This window comes from Odocoileus virginianus, chromosome X (genome assembly GCF_023699985.2).
Source record: "Odocoileus virginianus isolate 20LAN1187 ecotype Illinois chromosome X, Ovbor_1.2, whole genome shotgun sequence".
Lineage (NCBI taxonomy): Eukaryota > Metazoa > Chordata > Mammalia > Artiodactyla > Cervidae > Odocoileus > Odocoileus virginianus.
The window spans coordinates 10674015-10695713 of NC_069708.1; the positions used below are offsets into that span (position 1 = coordinate 10674015).

Genomic DNA, 21699 nt, shown 5'->3' on the forward strand with positions numbered 1-21699 from the left:
ATTTCTTTGTGTCTTCTTTAAAAATTACTGATCCTCATGATCCTATCTCTGCCTCTTCTCTTCCTGTGTATTCTCACTTGTATGATTTCAGCCACCATGTAGGTATCAGTAATTCTCATTTAAATGCCTCTTGTAAAAAAAATAATAATAAATGCCTCTTGTATAGACTTCTCTGATAAACTTGAGTTTCATATTCCAAATGCCCTTCTGAACAGGTCTTTGTTTTTTATATTTGCCTCCTAAGCACCTGGACCCCAACATCTTCAGATTTTAAATAACTTTTTTTCTCTCACCCTTTTTTGTTTTGTATCCTCTATCTCTGTTAGTAATATTACCATCAACATTCCTAGGCTTTACCCCAGTCCTATTGAATCAGAATTTCTGGAGATGGAACCTCAGGAATCTATGTCTGGACAAGTCCCATGGCTGGTTCTAATGTACACTAAAATTTAAGAATCTTTGCATTTCCCCATGCCAGAAACCTCAGTGGCCCTCTCTTCCCACTCACATCTAGTTGGTAACTGGACCTTATTGAGATTATCTCCCTGATTGAGATATTGAGGTATCCCCGAATATCTGAAAAAATGGTCCTTTATTCCTCCAACAAACTTCACTTCCCAGTCTCTCCCTGGTCCTCCTGCCTGATCCTCCTCATTGTCTACATAACCTCTACCCTCTCAGACAATTACTGAATACCGATGTCTTTCAAAACACGCATTTAAAATAGAAATCTGAATGCGCAATTCCTTGTCTTAAAAGCATCCAACAGTTTGATGGCATGGGAGCAGTGTTCAGACTTTTTAAGGTCATGGAACGCCTTCAAATAAAACCCTGCCAGAAAATCCAACTTATAGAAGAGATAAAAGCAGAGCTGCTCTGTTTGAAGCAGGGGTCGGCGCCAGAGACTTGGCCATGCAACCTGCCTTGCTGTGTTTCCTAAGAAACCAGTCCGAAAGACACAGTGTGGAAAACACTGGATAAAGTCCAGGTGATTTATTTGGCCATCAAACTCCTCCCTGGCTGGCTGTTTCCTTCCTCTTCCCTTTCCACCATGAACTCAGACCCCAGCCTTGGGATTATTCACTATTCCCTGGACCAGTTCTCTGTAGTTGTGGCTTTTCATATTTACCATCTTCACATCCCACAATGACCACTTTCCTTTTCCTCACTGTCCTTTTCTTTGTGTTCTCAAAGCCAAGTTGACATTTATGACCTTTTAAAAAATGTTTTCGTCTGTCTCCACTACAAAATAGACAAACTCTTTAGGAACAGAGCCCATGCTTTATATATTTATGTATCCTCTAGATCCAGCATTTCATTGCATTCATATGCTCTGTAACCCATTGCATCTGTTCTTTGGCTTTATTTTCTCCTACCCTGAGCATGCCTTAGTGAATTAAGCATTATTTTAAAATTACATTTATTAACCACAAAACTACATGACACTACTCATTCATTGTAGAAACATGGGAACAAAGAGCATTATAAAGAAGAAATTAAAGTACTACCCAGACCGCTGCCGCGGGCTCGGTGAGTGAGGAAGCGCCTGGGCCCAGCCTGCTGAGGCGCCTAGCAGACGCCTGGGCTCGCCCGCCGCCAGCCAGCTTCAAGCACATCCCATCCCACACGGCCGGGCGCAGGGCAGGCCCGCCGGAGCCATGGAGGACGAGGTGATCCGCATTGCCAAGAAGATGGACAAGATGGTGCAGAAGAAGAACGCGGCTGGAGCATTGGATTTACTGAAGGAGCTTAAGAATATTCCCATGACCCTGGAACTATTACAGTCCACAAGAATTGGAATGTCAGTGAAGGCTATTCGCAAGCAGAGCACAGATGAAGAAGTTACATCTTTAGCAAAGTCTCTCATCAAATCCTGGAAAAAGTTATTAGATGGACCATCAACAGATAAAGATTCTGAAGAAAAGAAAAAAGATACTGCAGTTACGTCACAGAATAGCCCTGAAGCAAGAGAGGAAAGCAGCTCTAGCGGCAACATGAGCAGCAGAAAGGACGAGACCAATGCCCAGGACACCTATGTCTCATCTTTTCCTTGGGCGCCGAGCACTTCTGATTCTGTGCGGTTAAAGTGCAGGGAGATGCTCGCTGCTGCTCTACGAATGGGAGATGACTACATCGCCATTGGAGCTGACGAGGAAGAATTGGGTTCTCAGATCGAGGAAGCCATCTATCAAGAAATAAGGAATACAGACATGAAATACAAAAATAGAGTACAAAGTAGGATATCAAATCTTAAGGATGCCAAAAATCCAAATTTAAGGGAAAACGTGCTGTGTGGGAACATTCCTCCTGACTTGTTTGCTAGAATGACAGCAGAGGAGATGGCTAGTGATGAGCTCAAAGAGATGCGGAAAAACTTGACCAAAGAAGCTATCAGAGAGCATCAGATGGCCAAGACGGGCGGGACCCAGACGGACTTGTTCACGTGCGGTAAGTGTAAGAAGAAGAACTGCACCTACACACAGGTACAAACGCGGAGTGCTGATGAACCCGTGACAACGTTTGTCGTCTGCAACAAGTGTGGAAACCAGTGGAAGTTCTGTTGAGTTGGAAGCATTGGCAAAACATCTCGACCATTAAGAAGATGGATTTTGTAGTTAGCTTTAAGACTAGGTCAACTCGCTAGTTTTCCTGCAAATGAGATTTTTAAAGTAACTTGCCTCCCTTGGGTTAGTCTCTGATTTTGACATACTGTCCCTTCCTTAAACGCCTTCTGCAGTTTCAGGAAGACACACTGGGAGGAAGATGTTAGCGTTTTAGAATAGTGTGGTTCCTGTGAACAGTTCCTGACTTGACTTTGATTTGGAAATCTGCCCTGACTGAGGACTTTAAGGCTTATAGAGATCATTAAGCTGTGGTCTTTCCATATGGAGACTGACGGGGCACATTTCTGTCCTCACTGACTTGCTGCCTCTGTTACACAGGAGTAAGGCTGAGGGACAGACAAGTGCGTGGGCTATAACACGGCCCACGTTTATGGGACGGACCTTGCAGTTAAGTGTGTGCCATCTGCTTGATTGGGAATAAGGAAGAACGATCTCATGCTGGCTGTCGCATATCTTGAGTCCCCAGTTATGAGGACCACATCTCATCCTGCTCCATCTCCACTTTCCCACCCCTATGGAAAGACTTCAGAACCAGCTTGCACGCCCCCCCCTCCCCGCCCCTCCACTGCTCACCACAGGTCAGTTTGATGCAGTAGAGGAAACTTCCAGAAGTCCACATGAAGATCCCACATGTAAGAATTGGCCACTGGTGCCGTACCACCTCCACTTTGTCAGGTCATAGAGTAACCTTTTATCACTTGGAAAATAACATGAATTTTTGAAAGAATGAGTGTAAGAAGAATAAAATAGTCCCACTTTTAAGTGAGCCATTTTTAAATTTGTAATTCAATAAAGTTTCTTGTTATTAAACATGAAAAAAAAAATAAAGTACTACCCAAAGATAAACTTAATATTTTGACTTTCTCCCATTCTTTTTTCCATGTTTAGGTGTGTATTTCCTTTAACACATTTAGAATGTATATGTGTGTATGTGAGTATTTATCTTTGTGTGTATTTATGATAAAGATGGCACATTTTTAAGTAAACAATGCAGTATTGTTAGCTGTGGTCACTGAACTGTCCTGTAGATCCCTAGGAGTTATTCATCAGCATAACTGGAACTTTGTACCCTTTGACCAATTTTGAAAGATTCAGTTTATCCTCTAAAAAGGTTAGGGTTATGGTATGAACCATAAAAGCTCTTAGATTTTTTTCTACTTTCAAGCTATAAAGTAGGTCTGTCACAGTTTTATGTATGGTGTTTGAAGACACACAATCCTGGGTCAGATACAATGGATTTTATTATTATCAGGACAGCTAGTCTTGTGAGCTTCACGTTGGCATTGATTCCCCTTGCCCACAAGTGCCCTGGTGGAAACTGTGTGCACGCAGTGGATTTGTGTAACAGCTGAGGAACCCTGAAAGTAGGGAATTCAACTTTTTTTACAATGGACTGCAAGGAAATCTGCCCTTGGCCCTTGAGGGAGAGTTTTGCTTTATTACAATTTGTTTAATTCCCTTTGCTCCAGAGAGAGGCAGACTATGTCTTTCACTGGTCACTCTATAAACAGTTCTGGAGGATTGTCCAGAATAAAAGGCCAGTTAGTGCCTCTGCTCACAAGACATGTAAATATGGAAGAGCCCATGGAGAATTGTCTTTCAGCTAAAAGTTGAACCTATTTCCACTTCCACCAATGGGGCATGAGTATGCCCATTTCCACATACCCTCACCAAACATTGGATGACAGTGGATTTTCTTTCTTTCTACATTTTCATAATCTAATGAAAAACTAAAAAGTGTTTTCCTTGTCATAATTTTCTTTTGAATGACTAAATAAGCTTTTTTTCATATTTATATGAATTGCCTGTAAATTGTTAATACTGTGGGTTACCTGTTCTTGCTTTTGCCCCTTATTTTACTGGTTCATTTTCTTGTGATTTTTGGGAGCTCTTTATGCTTGCTAGATAGTTATCCTTTTTCTGCTTTATATGGAAAAAATCTTATTTCCCAGCTTGTCTCTTCTTTCTTTTTATTTATACTGGCTTCTTTTGTATAGATACTTAAAATTTATATATGGTCTGTTGTGTGAAACTTTTTTATGCAATACAGGATTTTGTGGGTCTTGTTAGTTAAAAAGCATACAGAGGAATTATCAGATATTATGATACAAGTGTATCTACTAATTCATTCAAATCTTTCTTTCTTGAAGTTATTTAGGTTTATTCCTGACCAGTGTTTTATTTAAAAAAATAGACATAGTCTTCTCTTTAAAAATATCAAAACACGTGATGCCATGATTAAGAACCAACAATGTTAAATATCTTTTTTCAAATTGAGGGTTCTGTGAAAATTCACAGTGAACATCAGAGCATTAAAGACTCTGATAAGTTGTGGAGTGCTAAGTGGTAAATAATTGGCCTGCCAATGCAGGAGATGCAGTTTGATCCATGGGTTGGGAAGATCCCCTTGGGGAGGAAATGACAACCCACTCCAGTATTCTTGCCTGGAGAATCCCATGGACAGAGAAGCCTGGCCGGCTGAAGTCCATTGAGTCGTAAAGAGTCAGACATGACCGAGCGACCGAGCATGCAGGTTGTTCCATGGAGGCCCTGAGAGGTAGTCACTATCCTGGTGAGAAGCAGGGTCCTTGAAACCAGACTGTTCTGAGTTACTCCCTGACTGCATAATTTTGGGGATGGTGTAGGGTATAGTTCGGGCGAGGCAGAAAAGGAAAGACGACCTCAACAGAAGTAGGTTACCTTTATTCAGGCAAGGAGGGGCGACAGTCGGCCTGATGACCAGGCTGAGCGCCGGGAGGGATCAGGGAGGCTTCATACTTATAGGGAAGTTTGTGGAAGCGATAAGGGAAACGTTAATTAGGCAGGATATTTTGAGTATTCTTTTGTTGAGATGACATTTGTAGTTGGGCAGGGGGTGATAAGTCTTCTGGGCGGGTGTAGGGGGTGCAAAGTTCCCGGACAGGGGGCGATAAGTCTTCTGGGCAGGTGTAGGGGGTGGAAGGTTTCTGGACAGGGGTTGATAAGTCCCAGATAGATGCAACCGGCCTGGAGCATCAGGGTGGAACTAAAATTCTGTTTTGTTTTCTCCAAAGTTAGATGATTCAGCAAGGGGCCTTTGAGACTGTTGTTCTCTTTTCTAGCCCCAAAAGACTCCTTCACATGGCAATTAATGTCTTTTGCCTTAGTTTTTCTCATCTATAAAATGGAGGTATTGTACATCTGTGTCTCTTTTTCTGTTTTGCATATATGGTTATCTTTACCATCTTTCTAAAGGCTGGATGCGTGAGACAAGTGCTTGGGCCTGGTGCACTGGGAAGACCCAGAGGAATCGGGTGGAGAGGGAGGTGGGAGGAGGGATCTGGATGGGGAATATATGTAAATCCATGGCTGATTCATGTCAATGTATGAAAAAACCACTACAATATTGTAAAGTAATTAGCCTCCAACTAATAAAAATAAATGAAAAAAAATGGAGGTATTGGAATTTATTTTGTGAGAGGGTCATGAGGATTAGTTGAATCATCTATGTACTAGCTGTTTTTATTTTGGGACATTCTGAGGATGCTGTTCTTGGAGCATCATGGTAAAGCTGCTGGTCTTATTAGTTGACCATCCTACTATTGCTTAGGGAATCAATACCATTTTGAAAAGAAATTCAACTACTGCACCCCTATGAAATGTGCCATGTGAGAAGAAACTGCTCAGTTGAGAGTAAATGCTGGTAATTCTGTAGCATTGGCCCTCGAATCTTTCAAGTTGCATTCATAGTTAAGGAACTATTCATTTCTCTCCTCACAGCATCTTTCTCTCTCTCTCAGTTCTAACCTCTTGATAGTCATGTGTAGTCCTCCCTGCTCATCTATTTGAAAGACACTCTCAAGTAAATTTTGCATATGCTATTTAGCTGGTTATTCTAAGCATCCTAAATATCCCTTTAAGTGTGCTAAAAATTCATCTTGCTGTTGTGCTATCAGTAACAAGCAACAGGAAATTAATTTTGTGTTAATTTCCTCGTAAGAGTACTTCTAGAAACATCCTATTTTTTTTTCAATTGATATGTTTTAAGTGTGTTTAGCTTTTAAAAGAAGGACTCTGTGATACATTGTTCAATAACCTGATTTTTTTAACTTGACATACAGTATGAATGTTTGCATCTTGTTGTTGTTTAGTCACCAAGTCGTGTCCAACCCTTTGTGACCCCGTGGACTATAGCCCACCAGGATCCTCTGTCTGTGGGATTTCCAAGGCAAGAATACTGGAGTAGGTTGCCAGTTCATTCTGCACATTGCCACCTTAATATTATATAATATGTTATATCGATGTATCCATTTCCTGTGATCTGACATTGCTTCCAATTTTCAGCTATCAAGCAGTGCCCTGGCAAATCTCACAAGTTTCTTACTAGTCCTTAGGATACAGTTCATACTTGGAAATGGAGGGTCAAGTTCATGCACTCCTTGCCACATCACCTCCAGGGGTAAAAGTCTTGGAGTTAATGTCCTTCATATTGCATTAGAAACAGTTACCTGCCAAAGATCTAAGTTATCATTGTCTCTATTTCATAACTATTATATTCCCTCTGGCAGTGCATTTGTAAAAATGAGCTTTTTTTTTTTCATTAAAAATGTGATTTCTTTTCATGACTAGCTGAATTTATAACTAAATAACAAGGCAACAAAAATTTTTTTTCTCCATCTCATAATCTTCTCAAGTGATGGAAGAAGCATAGCTAGAAACAGTCTTCACAAAGATAATTCTAGGGATAAGACTGGCTTATCACTTCCTTAGCCATTAATCACAGTATTTAATGGTTATTTGTTGAAGATGATAAAATGGTTAAAGGATTATTTGTGACATGTCATTCTTCCTAGAGGTTTGAGACATCAATTACCCACCTTAGATTAGGAAATGTAATTCAATCATTTTAAAAGTAATTTACAATAATTCTAATTTCTAATGCATTTTTCTGTAGAAAATGATACACAGTGTCTCAGTTTGTCTGGGCTACAACAAAAACACCATAGATTGGATGGCTCAAACAAGAAACATTTGTTTCTCACACTTCTCGAGACTGGGAAGTCCAAGATGAAGGTGCTGGCATATTTGGTGTTTGGTGAGTGCCCACTTCCAGGCTTTTAGATACTATCTTCTTCCTGTCTCCTTATATGGCAGAAGGGAGGAGGGAGCTCTCATCATTCATGAGGCCTCTGGTCTCTTGAGCTAATCACCTTCCCAAGGCCCCACCTCCAAATACCATCACATAGGGGCTTAGGTTTCAACATACAAGAATGTTGAAAAGAAATACAGTAAACCGTCATGGACTTGCCAACTGGGTTCTGCTATTAACATTTTGCCATATTTATTTTATCTCTATAGTTAATACGTTACAAATAATACACTTACCAACTGGATGCTTCTTTATACACCTTCTAAGAATAAGAACCTTTCAAAGAATATTCTTACTAATAACCACAATATTATTTTCATACTTAAAAGGATTAGTAATTTCATATTATCTAGTATCTGGTCCATATTCACATGTCCTCAGTGTCCTTAGAATGTTTTTCTAAATAACTTTTGTTTTAAAGGATCTAATCTAAATAATCAAGGTTTTTGTATTGTATTTAGTTATTTGGTTATATTGCTCTTTGGACTCTTATTTAATCTGTAAGAGTTCATCCATTTTCTTCTTCTCCTTTTTTTTTTTTTTTTGGTCATTGACTTGGAAATGTGTTGGTTAATCCAGAATGTGAAGTACTCCCATTTTATATTTGTAAAACATTTTTTTAAAATGTGCATGTATGTTTTTATTTATTTGGCTCTACTGGTCTTAGTTGTGGCCTGTGGGATCTACTTCCCCGACAGAGGCTCGAACCCAGGCCCCCTGCATTGGGAGCACAGAGTCTTAGCCACTGGACAACCAGGGATGTCCCCAAACATACTATTTTTAAAGCTGCATTTCAAGTACCTCATAATGAGATTCATTCAGATATACCCTTTCCTTTGCCTAAAATTCCAACCCTGATGAATTTTAAGTGTGTGTTACTCAAAACAGATGCTTTTAAGAAACTTAGGTCTTTGTGGGATGCTGTGGGAATTTTTCCTTATTGCATTTTGTGTGGTACTGAACAGAGGTAATGACCTGTCCTGAGTTATCTAGCAACAGAATGACATCCAAACCATCTGGTCCTCTTTTTAAATATTTTAGCTCAGTTTAGCGAGGCTACTGGCCAGAGAGGGAAAATTCCATATATGAAATGCTGAAGGAGAGAGATCTGTTTGTAAGTGAAGGTTTTGAAGGAGAAAGTAAACATGAGCTCGTCCCTCCTGATTTGACTAGTGTTCACTGGGTCCATTTAACTAAAAGAATGAGACTCAAAATAAAAAAAGAATGAGACTCACCTCTAGATCAAATGCACTCCTGATGAATGTTACTCTTTTCTGTCACTTGATTAAAATGTGTACATAGTGGGTAAGGGATTCAACAGTGGAGGATATGAACTAACTTAACACAGTCATCCAAAAATGGTACATATTGGGACTTCCCTGGTGGTCCAGTGGTTAAGAGTCTGCACTTCCAATGCAGGGGATGCGAGTTTGAACCCTGGTCTGGGAACTGAGATCCCACATGTTGTGTGGCACAGCCAAAAAATAAATAAATAATACCAAAATGGTACCTACTTAAGTAAATTAATCACAGCCCAGATGCTGGTCCTCCAAGTGTTCAGAAATGTGATTTGGTTAGCATACAGAGAGCAGATCAGACGTAAGTTCAAACTAAACTAGACACAGAGGGTTCCATTGGAAGGACCAGGACATCCATTTCTTGAAGGGAGAGCTCTAGGGGAAGCCAACTGCAACCAGAAGTCTCCAGAAGAAAGTTAAATTCAAGCAAGAGTGAAATAGTTGTCTGCTTTGAGGTATTGATGATATGAAAATTTGCCAGACTGAGTCTTCATCACCCAACATGGAGCATGTGCTATTGGGAACAAATAGTTAATTTTCACTTTGGGGCTCAAATACTTCTGCTCGGGTCTGAGTCTGGCTGGATACCATCAGCATGTAGCTCTCTGGATCTCCTCTGTCTCGTTCCATACTCATTGTCTCCTCTTCTCCATCCTGTGTTTTCCGAAAGGACTGGGTGCCCAGCATTTTGATTTCATGTTACTAAATGATACAATCCTGTCCTGCCTTCTGGAGGAAGCATCTTGATTTTCTTGAAAAAATTTTGGCTATTTCTGATCTCCTTGGTCATTCATGTATAAATCATTTCTATTAGTCCAGGTATAGATAGGTAAAATTCCATTCAGGGCTAATTTCGTTAAACTCTCACTGACTAATTTCAGTTTTCTTATATCCATGTTTGATTTCCCATCTTCTCTGTCACCATCTCATGATAGCTCCATGGCGTTATTCCACCCCTTCCTCTTTTCTCCTCAGGAGTAGACTCTTGGACTTTTAGAAGGCAGACTTGCATATAATTAAGCCCAAGCAAGGATAACCAGAAGCCTCAGGTCAAGCATTTTTATAGCTCCCAACCTTCTGAATGAATTCTAAATACAATTCTATTGAAGAGTCACATAGGACATTCTAAGTCTGACACTGCAAATACACAGTATGTGTTAAGTGAACCTGGCTGTGATGATAACATATTCATTATCTGAGTTACCAAGTACTTTTCCTATTTTTACCTGAAAATAGATGAGACACATAAGGGGCAGAAACAACAGCTGTGCTATTTATGTGAGAGAGACTGCATCTGATGGAAAAACCGAACCTTTCTATGTCTATGGGTCTATTTCTGCTGTGTAAATAAACTCGGTTACCAAAGGGGAAGGGTAGATAGGCATTGATTAGAAGGATGGGATTACCATAAACACTACTATATATAAAATGGATAACTTAACAAGGACCTATTATATAGCGCATGGAATTCTACTCAATATTTTGCAATAACCTATATGGTAAAATAATATGAAGTACACACACACACACACACACACAAAATCATTGTAACATACCCCTGACTCTAACATGACATTGTAAATCAGCCATGTCCTCAGTTTCTTAGTTGTGTTGGACTCTTTGTGACCCCATGGATTGTAGCCCACCAGGGTCCTCCGTCCATGAGATTTCCCAGGCAAGAATACTGGAATGGGTTGCTATTTACTTCTCCAGGGGGTCTTCCTGACCCAGGGATCGAACCCACACTTCTTGTGTCTCCTGCATTGACAGGCGAAGTCTTTACCACTAGTGCCACCATATTAAAAATTTTTTTAAAAGCCCAAACCTTGCTGATGAGCTCCGTTTACTCTTAACCTTGTTATTTCCTCTTCATGTCAATCTTGGCATCCTCTGAGCCTTACACCCTCTAGGACTTTGGAAATGGGTTAAAGGCCTGCAGTATATTTTAAGTCTACTACACTCACTGAGGTCTGGTCAGTTTCCCCCAAGTGGAATTGCTCTTGTTCTGTGGGAAGCAGTTCAGTTCTAGGTCATTTCAGAAAAGTTCTGTTTTCATTATACTATGCAGAGAACCAACACATAGGGACTTTGGAAAGTTAAAGAGGCCTTGGACTAGAGCCTGTCCTTTCAGATCTGAGAATTTGAGGTCAATCTGAACTTGTAACTGGGAGACCCCAAAGCAGTCTAGGAGTAAGTATCTAGTTGCACTTGGAAATCTGGCTAGAATCAACCAAACCAAGTGTCACATGCATGTAGATTGTAGTTCAGAGACCTAGAGGGAGGCTAAGGAACATTGTCGTGGGATGATGCCAAATCCCAAAACCCAGTAGGGCATGCTAAGTGCTATCATTCTTAAGGGGATGCACAGAGAGAACCGAGTTACTAAGCCAATGAAAGAATGTGCTCAAGAATTAATATGAAGGAGGGGGCCTGGTGAGCTTATGTTGACAAAATGGGAGTCTTAAAATAGCTATCTTGCAGTATGTAATACAGATCTGGTATAATTCACAACCACGTACGTCATAAGATATAAACCTATATTGAGAATAAAACGTCACCCAGTAGTTGAAGTTCCTGTGTTCTCTGATTGCATTTCTGAATTTCCCATGAATTTCCTTGTATTTATACTCCAAATTTATGTGGTCTTAAACTAGATATAATGTCTTTGAAAATTATTTCCTTCATGCATAAGCTGTTAATATTATTCTGCATGAATTCTTCTGCAAGTGTTTTCATTCAACATTATGTTTGTGAGAGAAATTTAGGTTGATACGTGCAGCACTGGTTCCTATTTGTTTTGTCAGTAGTGCTTTCTTATGTTGTGGTTCTAGTTTTGGGGAGAGGAAGGGAGGGCAGGATGGATGCACTTAAGGGACCTGTCCTGTTGTGGACAGTCCAGGCTGTCCTAGTGACCCAGTTCACCCATGGGTCAGCTCTAAGGGTGGTGACAGGATCTGGCTGGTAGAGGAAGCTCATTATAATGGAAGAAACTGAATTGACATAGAGAACTTGGAATCACCTAAATATAAGTAACTCTTTGATGTTGTAGTAAATACAACAGATATGTCATCCATGCACGTTTACAGATTGAAAAGCGGTGTTTGAGTTAGGTACATCACTGTTTCGAATACTAGACACACTTACAAGTGCTTTGGGGAAAACTGCCTAATTAATTTTTCTTTTCTTTGTTCTTTCCACCTTTGCAGTATTTTCTGGATTCTGTCCCAGCAGATCTGTTTTCTGCTCTGTAGCTTCCTGGAGTAACGCTGAGCATCATTAGGGGAACTCAGCTGCCCTTGGACTGTATATCAAAGTGAAGGCTTTGGAGATCTTTTCAGTTAAAACAATAATGACCTTTTTGAAATGTAATCCCAGTGGAGCTTGTTTTCTGTGTTGCCTGGAAGAATCCTTACCTACCATCAGCAGATCTTCAGAGACCTCATAAAAACTTCTGTTCATCAAGCAACTGAGTGACTCTTGAGTTATTCACGGGGACCTTAAGAACTGTGGGTATCAATTTACCTGGAAAATTCAACCACTGCCACTCAGAGCTACTGCTGAAATACCATGTCTAAGAACTCTGAGTTCATCAACCTGTCATTTTTATTAGATCATGAGAAGGAGATGATTCTGGGAGTCCTAAAGAGAGATGAATATTTGAAAAAAATAGAGGACAAGAGAATAAGGTAATTTTCTTTTATCTTGTCTGCCTTCCTTGACTGCTTTCTGTTTGTTGGAAGCAATTTAGATCAGAATTGGGGCAACTCCAACCACACTGGAGACCAGTGTAGGTCAGTGTCTTCCTGGATTTCCAAACAAAAACATAAATATTAGAAAACATCTTTGCCACTTTATCATTTAGCCAGAAAGAAGGTTGGAATTGAGTGGTAAATATGGTGTTGATGAGGATGTTCATTTGCCAGTGACATCATAACTTGTAGTTAAGTGGAAGGACTGCCCAGGTTTGAGTACCAGCCCTGGGATGTACTAGGTGTGTGACCTTGAATCAGTGACTCAACTCCTCTACACCTTGGTTTGCTCATCAAAACAGCAGGGGTAAGTATAGCACTCATCTTATAGGGTTGTTGCAAAGACTAAGGAAGATAATGTGTAGTGCCTGGTACTTCAGTGCACAGTAATTTTTATCTATTATTTGTGTCTCTTTCTTTGGTCAGTCTTAGTGGAAATTAGTATTGACCAGAGCTGTGAGAGGAAGGGTGTCTGGAAACTGAGACGTTCCCATTATATCCCAGAAATCACCTGAATTTCTTGAAATAAGTTTCTGTGTGAGGAAAGTTGAGCAATGTGGGCAGAATTGAGTTTTGCATGGGTTGTAGGCAGGGTTGATATTTAGCTGAATCCCTAGGTGTGGCCTCATCTGTGTTTCAGCCAGCATCCATTCTGATTGGTTACATCATCAGTTCCCCAATGATCACAGCATCATTCTGATTGGTTACTACGTTCATTATGATTGGTTGCTGCCTGACCTGTCCTTCTTGTTAAATGTATTTGGTTATGACGTCTCACCCCTGAGTAGAGGGACAGAAATAAGCAGAGTTCCTTCCTCAGTCACTGTCTACTGTGTAATGTGTAGTTTTGTGTATCAAGTATCTCTGAAAACTGTAATCAGAAGCTTATGTTTGTTTTACTTGAGAAAACACATCATAAGATTACCCTTACATGTTGCAAAAATATTCAATGTGCCTAAAGGAACTAGGATGTTTAGAATTGGAAAGACATTGAAATATTCTTGACTGATGCTTGTTTCATAATGAAGAGCTCAGAGTTTTTATTTTCATTATTCTAAGGCATTCAGCTAATCTTAAAGACATTGATGAAATATGCTGCACTTTTTCTATGCCTAGAATTCAGGTGGCAGTGAAATCCAGTTAATAATGATTTTAAAGAATTCCAAAATGGTATTTTCGGCATTGATAGTCCAGTCTTGAAAAGTGAGTAAATTTTCTAATGGCATTGAAAAAGTTCTATTGTTTATGGGAGACAGGGTTCTAAGCAGTTATTGATAACATTCTCTGGAGAATTAAAAATCACTCTGTTCAGAAAAAAGCAATTTAATAATCAGATCCCAGGAAAGACTGAAGTACAATGAACAGGACTTTGTTCAGAATATTTGTTCCTGTCATTCTCAGTAATTTTTAGTAATGATCTCGTATACTCCCTCTTTTTCTCTATCTTCCCTTGCCTTCTTTCCTTATTCTCTGTAATGGAAATTTGGCCAAATCATGTACTATACAATAGAGCTATCAAGAATAAACATTGATTCCCTGGCTCTTTAAACATTGGGAGGACAGCAGAAAAAAGACTTTTACAGACCTAAGAGATATTATTATAGAAAAGAGATTTTTTTGAAAGAGGCGATGTTATTCCCTTCCTTAATAACAACACTGTCTGCTATTTAGTGCAGTTTTTTGCTGCACTGACTGTGTTAGATGTTCTGTCTCATTTTATTGTGAGCTATCAAGATAGGAGCCCAGACAAAATGATTCAGGCTCTGTCCCTCTTCACAGCTTCCTGTATTGAGAAGCCATGCCAAAGTGGGTAATGTGGTGTTTAGAGTACATTGCTGTCAAATCACCCATCTCCGTTTATGGATTCAAATCTTAGTTATACCATGAAGTTTTATCATCACTTTAGACTAGTTGCCTGTATAAATCTAGGTTCCTCACTTGACAGAACAGAAATAATATCAGTAGCTACCTCATGAGCTTGTTGTAAGGATTAAATAAGGTAATATTACCAAGAGCCTAGAATAAGACTGACTTACAGTAAGCACTTAATAATGGCTGGCCAAGCCCAGGTTGGATGCATGAGACAAGTGCTCGGACCTGGTGCACTGGGAAGACCCAGAGGGATCAGGTGGAGAGGGAGGTGGGAGGGGTATCGGGATGGGGAACACATGTAAATCCATGGCTGATTCATGTCAATGTATGACAAAACCCACTACACTATTGTAAAGTAATTAGCCTCCAACTAATAAAAAAAATTTTAAAAATAAAAATTAAAAAAAAATAATGGCTGGCCAAAATCATTAGGGCTTATTGTTGGTTTGTGTTGCCCTTGATGTTATGAGTTGTTGTGAACACCATCACTCCAGTCCTTTTCAGTCCCTTTGCTGGATTTGTGCTCTCATCTCCCAATTTCCACGTGCTTTACTTCTAAAGACTGGCACTTTCCACCTTCTTTGGAGCCACCTTTGGGTGGCTGGAGTAGCCCATAGGTGTAAAGAGCCACATGTACTAGATAAACTTGCATTTTTGTCCCCACTGGGTTGACCCAAGCCAATGACTCCTGGGTATAGAAACCTCTTGCCTCCAGACTCTGCAATACAACTACTTTTTCCCCCAAATTTTTATTGGATGATTATTGCTTTACAATGCTGTGTTAACTTCTATTGTACATCAATGTGAATCAGCTGTATGTATACATATATCCCCCCCACCTTGAGCCTTCCTTCCACCGCACCCCCCTACCCCCGCCACCTCACTCATTGAGGTCATCACAGAGTACTAAGCTCCCTGTGCTATACGATGGGTTCCCACTAACATTCTGTTTTACTCATGGTAGTGTATATATGTCAATCCCCATTTTCACAAGTCCATTCTTTAGGTCTCTGTCTCTATTCCTGCCCTGCAGACAGGTTGCAATGCAACTTCTGCTTCAGAACTCCCCATGGGTTTATGCTGAGACTGGCCTGTCGCTGAAAGTCACACCCTCCCTAGCCTCTCCTCTCTCCCCTTTCCTCCTTCCCCTACTCCCTTCTGCCCTTCTCCCTCACACGTTCCTCCTGAGAGCAGTTCATAAATCATGTGCATGGTTATCTACATCTCCAGGTTAGTTCCTCAAAAACCTAACCAGGAGATTGGTCAGACCAGGCAGTGAACTTAGTTCATTTTCTTCTATATCCTCCAAAATCATCAACACAGAGAATGTATGGTGTGGCAGATTTTGTTGTAACAGTAAACATTGATGCTAGCTATTACAACCTATTGTTTTCACTAGGCTACAGCGGTGTCTGTTGGTGCTTTGTGGGAGTCTGGAGGAATAAGTAAGTTATGACGAATAAGATAGAAAGTGAAGGAATGGTTTCACAGAAGAGCTAACATAAGGCTTCTGTTTGAGAGGTTAGATGATTTGACAGAGTCCTCCCACCTCTAGGAGATTTTCTTTGGAAATTTTATTTATTTATTTATTTGGGGAAGTTCCAGGTCTTCATTGCTGTGTGATCTTTCTCTAATTGCGGTGAGTAGGGGCTACTCTTGTGGTGCATGAGCTTCTCATTACAGTGACTTCTCTTATTGCTGAGCACAGGTTCTATGGAGCACAGGCTTCAGTAGTTGTGGTGCATGGGTTTAGTTGCCCATTGAAGCCCCCTTCCATAATATCTCACAGCAACTGAACATTAGCTTTTAGATCTGTGACAACTTAACCTTAGATTAAATCATTTGTCCAGCTGGTAAAGATCAGAGCCCATGTCCTCTCATTGCATTATTGCTTCCTTTCCCCCTATGCTTTGATGCTTTTGCGGAGCTGCACCTATTCTGATCCTGTTGAAAGCCCATCCACAGCTTTACTAATAGCTGTCAGAGAAATGGAACAGAACAGAAAACCTTTCTTTAGCCTGGTATTTACTGACAGCTCTGACCTACAAGCTATATAGTATATAATACAACTTTTATTGAAGTGTTGCTCTTATACAATAAACACTGACAGGAGTTCCTTATATAAACCAAAGTGCAAGCACATAATGACATGTTCCACATAGGGAGCTCAGCTGAGATGGGCCACCAAGCAAATAGGAATTAGTGTCATCAAAAGACCACAGTGCCCAGCCTGGGAACCTTATGGCTTTGACTTTAAGTGTTTGATTCCATCATTTTCCAGCACAATGGTAGAAGAAAGAGGAGGATGCAGAGACCAAAGGGGAGAGTGCATTTAAATTAGCTGTTTGGAATCCTTCAGAGAAGCTAAATATTTGGTTCAAATAGATTTGAAGTGACTTCAAGAATTACCCATTCACCCAGGAAGTAAGGGCAACCAGTAAGTGCCAAACAACAGTATCTTCTTAATACTTTACAAATGTTTGATCTGTTGGGCTGTTTGTTTTTTCAAATCTTATCACTGCCACTAAAAACAAAATTGGTTTGACCTTCTCAAATGCCTAAAGACACACTGTTCCCATTAAACACCAGGAGAACTATTGGAGTGGACTTCTAGTTTGGTAAACATCTTGTTTTATTCCTAGTATTAAATAGAATTGCCACAAAGCTTCTTAATAGATTAACAGAAACTCTCAGCATGAACATCCTTGTTCTCTAATAGAACCCAAACTTTTAGTGAGTCACAGAGACCTGGGGGGAAAAATCTGACTCTGCCTTAAATGAATTTAAAACCTTAGGGGTTTTCTCACTAAATGCCTTATTAATTCGAACATATACACACACATAGGGAAACTAAGTTAATTTTGATTCTATACCATTTTCCTTCAAGTGATTCATATTGTAAGTCTCATCATAGGCACAGGGCCACAAATACCTGATATTTGATGACATTTCAAACCATAGGTTCTCTAAATAATTACACTTACACTTGTCAGACTGGATATTGTTTTTGTTTGAAATAATATGGTCACCATAGTCATGAGTAAAATTGTTACCTATGTAGATATGTATGTATTCATATATGCGTATATGAATATATATGTGTGTGTATATGTCTTAATACACACACAGTTGACCCTTAAACAGTGCAGGGGTTAGGGGTTCTCAACCTCCCTATTGAAAACTGAAGACATCACTTTGCCGACTAGAGTCTCTTTTCAAAGCTATGGATTTTCCAGTAGTTATGTGCAGATGTGACAGCTGGACCGTAAAGAAGGCTGAGCGCCGAAGAGTTGATGCTTTCGAACTGTGGCGCTGGAGAAGACTCTTGAGAGTTCCTTGGACAGCAAGGAGATCAAACCAGTCAATCCTAAAGGAATCAGTTCTGAATATTCATTGGAAGGACTCCAATACTTTGGCCACCTGATGTAAAGAACTGGCTCATTGGAAAGGATGCTGATGTTGGGAAAGATTAAAGGCAGGAGGAAAAGGGGACAGCAAAAGATGCAATGGTTGGATGGCATCATTGACTCAATGATTTTGAGCAAACTCTGGGAGATAGTGGAGGACATGAACACCTTGCATTCTGCAGTCCATGGAGTCACAAAGACCTGGATATGACTTAGCGACTGAATAACAACTGTCCATATAGCCAATAATTGGAGTATAACTTACAGTTGGCCCTTTGTATCCACAGTTCTACCTCTGAGGATTCAACGAGCCATAGATTATGTAATATTATAGTATTTACTATAGAAGAAATTTGCATATAAGTGGACCTGTGCAGTTCAAACCTGTATTGTTCAAGAGTCAGTTGTGTGCATCTCTTTGCTTATTCTCTGAATTCCTCTTTCATTATCCTTTCCTTTCCTTGCATACTGTCTCTAGCCAGATTTGGTGTAGAGGACATGACCATAGGCAGCAGAGATTCATTTGCATTCATGTCTAGGAAGGTGCCATTCCCTTTTAGCCCATGTAATCTACAACACAGCTGAATGTCATAGGGTAGGATGTCAGGGCTGGGAGAATGAATTCATCTTCCACAGTTAGGTCAGTTCATAAAGAAAGATTTAATTAAGCAAATACTAACTGTATTCCTGGGGAAATGTGCATTTTTTCCCCTAGGTAAATGCATATGAAACCTTCACTAACAAAAACGCTACCTCTGACATTTTAGTTTTCAGGAATAAGACCATTTTATATGAAGTTAATATTAACGTTCCTATAGTAATAGGAGTTCAGAGAAGGCAATGGCACCCCACTCCAGTACTCTTGCCTGGAAAATCCCATGGACAGAGGAGCCTGGTAGGCTGCAGTCCATGGGGTCGTGAAGAGTCAGAAATGACTGAGCGACTTCACTTTCACTTTTCACTTTCATGCATTGGAGAAGGAAATGGCAACCCACTCCAGTGTTTTTGCCTGGAGAATCCCAGGGACGGCGGAGCCTGATTGGCTGCCGTCTTTGGGGTCACACAGAGTCGGACACGACTGAAGCAACTTAGCAGCAGCAGCAGCAGCAGTAATAGGAGTTAGTGATTTAACTCTGTATTAAGAATGGGCTAACATGTATTTAATAAATTTTCTAATCATTATTTCTTTGCAGAATAATTAAGCATATCTGGTAAACATTTCATACAAACATCTAAAATTGATACAACTTTTACATGGCAAAGGACTGTTTTAGGTTTCTAAACTTAATGCACTAAGATCTATAAAGGGCATCAATAACTACAGTAGTTTTGTATTATAAATTCTTAATTCACAATTAGAGGAATATTTAGCATCTTCTGATAGACTTTTTATTATGGAAATAATGTTTATGACAGAAAATTAGAAAAAACATACAATATTAACTTTAAAAACTCACATGGGACCCTCTTCATAGAGATAATTTCCACTTTTGCATTTCTTTTCTGTTATTTTATGTGTATACATGTAATGTTCACATAATTGGGACCATATTATATATGTAATTTTGTATCCTGTAACTTTATTGTTGTTGTTCAGTCGCTTAGTCGTGTCTGACTCTGTGCAACCCAAGGGGATGCAATATGCCAGGTTTCACTGTCCTCCACTATCTCCCAGAGTTTGCGCAAACTCCTAAAATTGAGTCAGTGATGCCATCCAACCATCTCATTCTCCGTCACACCCTTCTCCTCCTGCCATCAATCTTTCCAAGGATCAGGGTCTTTTCCATGGAGTTGGCCCTTCATATCAGGTGGCCAAAGTACTGGAACTTCAGCATCAGTCCTTGCAATGAATATACAGGGGTTATTTCCTTTAGGATTGACTGGCTTGATATCCTTGCTATCCAAGAGACTCTCAAGTGTCTTCTCCAGCACCACAGTTAGAAAGTGTCAGTTCTTTGATGTTCAGCCTCCTTTATAGTCCACCTCTCACATCTGTACATGATTACTGGAAAAACCATAGCTTTGACTCTACAAACCTTTTTCAGCAAAGTAATGTCTCTGATTTTTAATATGCTGTCTAGGTTTATCATAGCTTTTCTTCCAAGGAGCAAGTATCTTTTAATTTCACGACTGCAGTCACCATCTGCAATGATTTTGGAGCCCAAGAAAATAAAGTCTGTCACTGTTTCAATTTTTCCACCATCTATTTCCCATGAAGGATTGCATCAGATGCCATAGTCTTAGTTTTTTAATGTTGAGGTTTTATTTTATTTTTTTATTGAATGATAATTGCTTTACAGAATTTTGTAGCTTTCTGTCAAACCTCAACATGAATCAGCCGTAGGTATACATATATCCCCTCCCCTTTGAACTGCCCATCTTCCTCCCCATCCCACCCCTCTAGGTTGATAAAGAGCCCCTGTTTGAGTTTCCTGAGCCATACAGCAAATTCTCATTGGCTATTTATTTTACATATGGTAATTAAGTTTCCACAGTACACTTCCATACATCTCACCCTCTCTTTCCCTCTCCCCATGTCCATAACTCTATTCTCTATGTCTGTTTGCCTATTGCTGCCCTGTAAATAAATTATTCAGTACCACTTTTCTAGATTCTGTATATGTGCATTAGAATACAATATTGATCTTTCTCTTTCTGACTCACTTCACTCTTTATAATAGGTTCTAGGTTTATCCACTTTATTAGAACTGACTCAAATGCATTCCCTTTTATGGCTGAGTAATAGTCCATTGTGTGTATGTACCACAACTTCTTTACCCATTCATCTGTCGATGGACATCTGGGTTGCTTCCATGTTCTAGCTATTGTAAATAGTGCTGCAATAAACAATGGGATACATGTGTCTCTTTCAACCCTGGTTTCCTCGGGGTATATGCCTAGGAGCCGGATTGCTGGGTCATATGGTGGTTTTATTCCTAGTTTTTTAAGGAATCTCTATACTGTTCCATAGTGGCTGTATCAATTTACATTCCCACCAACAGTGCAAGACTGTTCCCTTTTCTCCACACCCTCTCCAGCATTTATTGTTTGTAGACTTTTTGATGATGGCCATTCTGACTGGTGTGAGGTGATAACTCATTGTAGTTTTGATTTGCATTTCTCTAATAATGAGTGATGTTGAGGATCTTTTCATGTGTTTGTTAGCCATCTGTATGTTTTCTTTGGCGAAATGTCTGTTTAGGTCTTTTTCCCACTTTTTGATTGGGTTGTTTGTTTTTCTGGTTTTGAGTTGTATGAGCTGATTGTTTATTTTGGAAATTAATCCTTTGTCAGTTGTTTCATTTGCTATTATTTTCTCCCATTCTGAGGGTTGTCTTTTCACTTTGCTTATAGTTTCCTTTGCGGTGCAAAAGCTTTTAAGTTTAGTCAGGTCCCACTTGTTTACTTTTGCTTTTATTTCCATTACTCTAGGAGGTGGGTCATAGAGGATCTTACTTTGATTTATGTCTTCGAGTGTTCTGCCTATGTTTTCCTCTAAGAGTTTTACAGTTTCTGGTCTTACATTTAGATCTTTAATCCATTTTGAGTTTCTCTTTGTGTATGCTGTTAGGAAGTGTTCTAATTTCATTCTTGTGCATGTAGCTGACTAGTTTTCCCAGC

General features: G+C 39.8%; 1 protein-coding gene and 1 pseudogene across 1 annotated transcript in view; both read left to right on the plus strand.

Annotated features, from left to right (window-relative positions):
* Positions 1-21699, plus strand: part of SYTL5 (synaptotagmin like 5) — a 376311-nt gene that overhangs the window by 243431 nt on the left and 111181 nt on the right. Inside the window, exon 11 of the mRNA XM_070461916.1 lies at positions 12257-12736. Within this exon, the coding sequence (XP_070318017.1) occupies positions 12618-12736 (119 nt within the window). The 5' untranslated portion in view covers positions 12257-12617. The remainder of the gene's footprint in view (positions 1-12256; positions 12737-21699) is intronic.
* Positions 1594-2703, plus strand: LOC110142403 (transcription elongation factor A protein 1 pseudogene; annotated as a pseudogene).